The sequence below is a fragment of the Octopus bimaculoides genome, chromosome 10, assembly GCF_001194135.2.
Source record: "Octopus bimaculoides isolate UCB-OBI-ISO-001 chromosome 10, ASM119413v2, whole genome shotgun sequence".
In the NCBI taxonomy this organism is placed as follows: Eukaryota; Metazoa; Mollusca; class Cephalopoda; order Octopoda; family Octopodidae; genus Octopus; species Octopus bimaculoides.
In genome coordinates, this window is record NC_068990.1 from 63,876,220 (window position 1) to 63,878,516 (window position 2,297).

The following is a 2,297-nucleotide window of genomic DNA, read 5'->3' on the forward strand; positions in this document are numbered from 1 at the left end:
ATATCAGGGTCAAACACTGTCTGTAGCTGGTCTTCTCTTGGAAGAGCCCTGCTTCTCACATGGACAACTGTATGTTGGCTGCTCAAGAGTGGGCAGCAACAAAAAACCTATTTGTATATGCTCCACAAGGGAAAACAAGGAACATAGTTTACAATGAGGTGTTATAATCACAACAGCAAGAAAGTATGTACATGATCACCTTCTTTTACGAAACTTCATTGACTTTCATATATTTATATTGATATACATATATATATGTGTGTTTGGGTGCGTGTGTGTATATACATCTCTATATATAAAGATGATGCGTAGTCTAGACGGCGTTTTTAGATTTCATTATTCTCTTCAACCCAGGCAACGCCGGGTATTTCTGCTAATATATATATAAATATTTGTACATATTGACATACAAAAACACATACATGCTTATGCACACATACACATCTGCTTGCACATACTCATCTGCATTCACACACATCTGCATGTACACACATCTGCATGCACACACGTCTGCATGCACACACATCTGCATGCTCACACATCTGCATGCTCACACATCTGCATGCACACACATCTGCATGCACACATACACATATGCATACATATACACAGACATGAATGATGTTGGATTTTTTTCAGTTTTGATGATGAGTCCTCCACTTATTCAATCAATGGAATGGCCAGCTCATTTAATTAGTATTCTATAGACACATCATCATCATCATCATCATTTAATGTCCGTTTTCCATGGGTTGAAAATTTGGGTGCATTTATTTTTAATGTAATTCTCAAGGAGATTTGGTGTAATAGTGTATTATTTGAGTTTATCTTTGAATTACGATTACATTCCATCTGGTGGTTTCCCAAAGAGTTTCCATTTACAAGTTACACAGTGGGGTAGAATTTGGGGGAGATTTAACTGCTATCTTTGTAGGTTGATCAATCATTCAGCTATTCCCTTGTTGGATTGAAGTGGTTAGTGTGGTGTTAAGCAGTATGTCCAGCAAGTTCACTGTCATCAATTCACCACAGGGAAAGTTCACTGTTATTATTTCACTGCTTGTTTTTTTTTTGTTTTGTTTTTTTTCAATAACATAGTTTTTAACCATTAATGGTGAGATACTATGGATATATTTTCTTGCTAACCTTTCCCAGCAACGAACCTTCCTCATGGTGAATTGATGGCAGTGAACTTACCTGTAATCATCTAGGAGTTGAGGTATAGTAAGAAGTGACAATAGGAGGAGAGACAAATGCATATGGTATGACTCGGTAGAAGAGGTAAGAAAGCAGCTCAGGGTATCATCCTAGCTCAGAGGTGAAACTAGATATAATCTTTGGAAACTAATCTAATTATAAATTTTACGCAATTTTCATTATAGAGGTTTCTCATCAGTAAATGATCAGTTGTTAGTCTTAAAATTACTTTAAAATAATAACCTTAAAAAACTTTTGCCCACCACCATCATCATCATCATTGTCATCGTTATCATCATCATCATCATACTTTGTTTTCCTTGTTAGCAGAGTTTTACTGTATTTTTCAAAACAGTATGTTTCAGTCAGATGCCCTCTTGTAAGCTTTCCTTTTAGTCATCTCTTCTGGCAATAAATGTATCATATGTTGATAAATGTATATGTTGATAAATGTATCATATGTTGATTAAGGGTTCATTTAGTAAATACTATATATGCTTGTTGCAATGACTTCGTGGAGCATTGCCATTGTTGAATCAAATTTGAGATAATGATATTCCTATCTGTTGTCTCTGTTTCCAGGTACACGTCTGACACTAGATTTTCTGAAACGTCGTCTTCAGAATGCTAATAAGTATAAGGAACCATACAAGACTGACACAAAATCACCATTATTCTTAAGCAAGATTGTCCTACAAATTCCAAATGTTGTCCTCTGTCCAAGTTTAGATGAAATTCAACAAAGCCTTAACAAAGCTATACAAATGATAGTTAAGATATCACAGAATATTGCACCATGGAAGCACTTTGTTTTGCAGCAAAAGCAACAAATGAAAGTAAGTTTTTCCATTGATATGAGGAAAATTGTCATTAGTATCTGCTTGCATTTTTACAATCATTTCCCATGCTTGTATATGTTGGATGGGAACTTATTTTATGGCAGCATTTTGCAGTTAGATTTTTCTTACCAACTCATGTGTCTTTTCAGTAAAAGATTTCTTTATCCCACTGGTCTTTGAAAGCCAGTGTGACTGGTTGTAATGTTAAGGGGAATTTTTTTAACATCACATTACATTTGGCAGTGACAAGTGAAGATGTTG

General features: G+C 35.1%; 1 protein-coding gene across 1 annotated transcript in view; it reads left to right on the plus strand.

Moving 5' to 3' along the window:
- LOC106877714 (dynein axonemal heavy chain 5) overlaps positions 1-2,297 on the plus strand; it is a 444,169-nt gene that overhangs the window by 86,229 nt on the left and 355,643 nt on the right. The window contains exon 23 of the mRNA XM_052971252.1: positions 1,780-2,033. Within this exon, the coding sequence (XP_052827212.1) occupies positions 1,780-2,033 (254 nt within the window). The remainder of the gene's footprint in view (positions 1-1,779; positions 2,034-2,297) is intronic.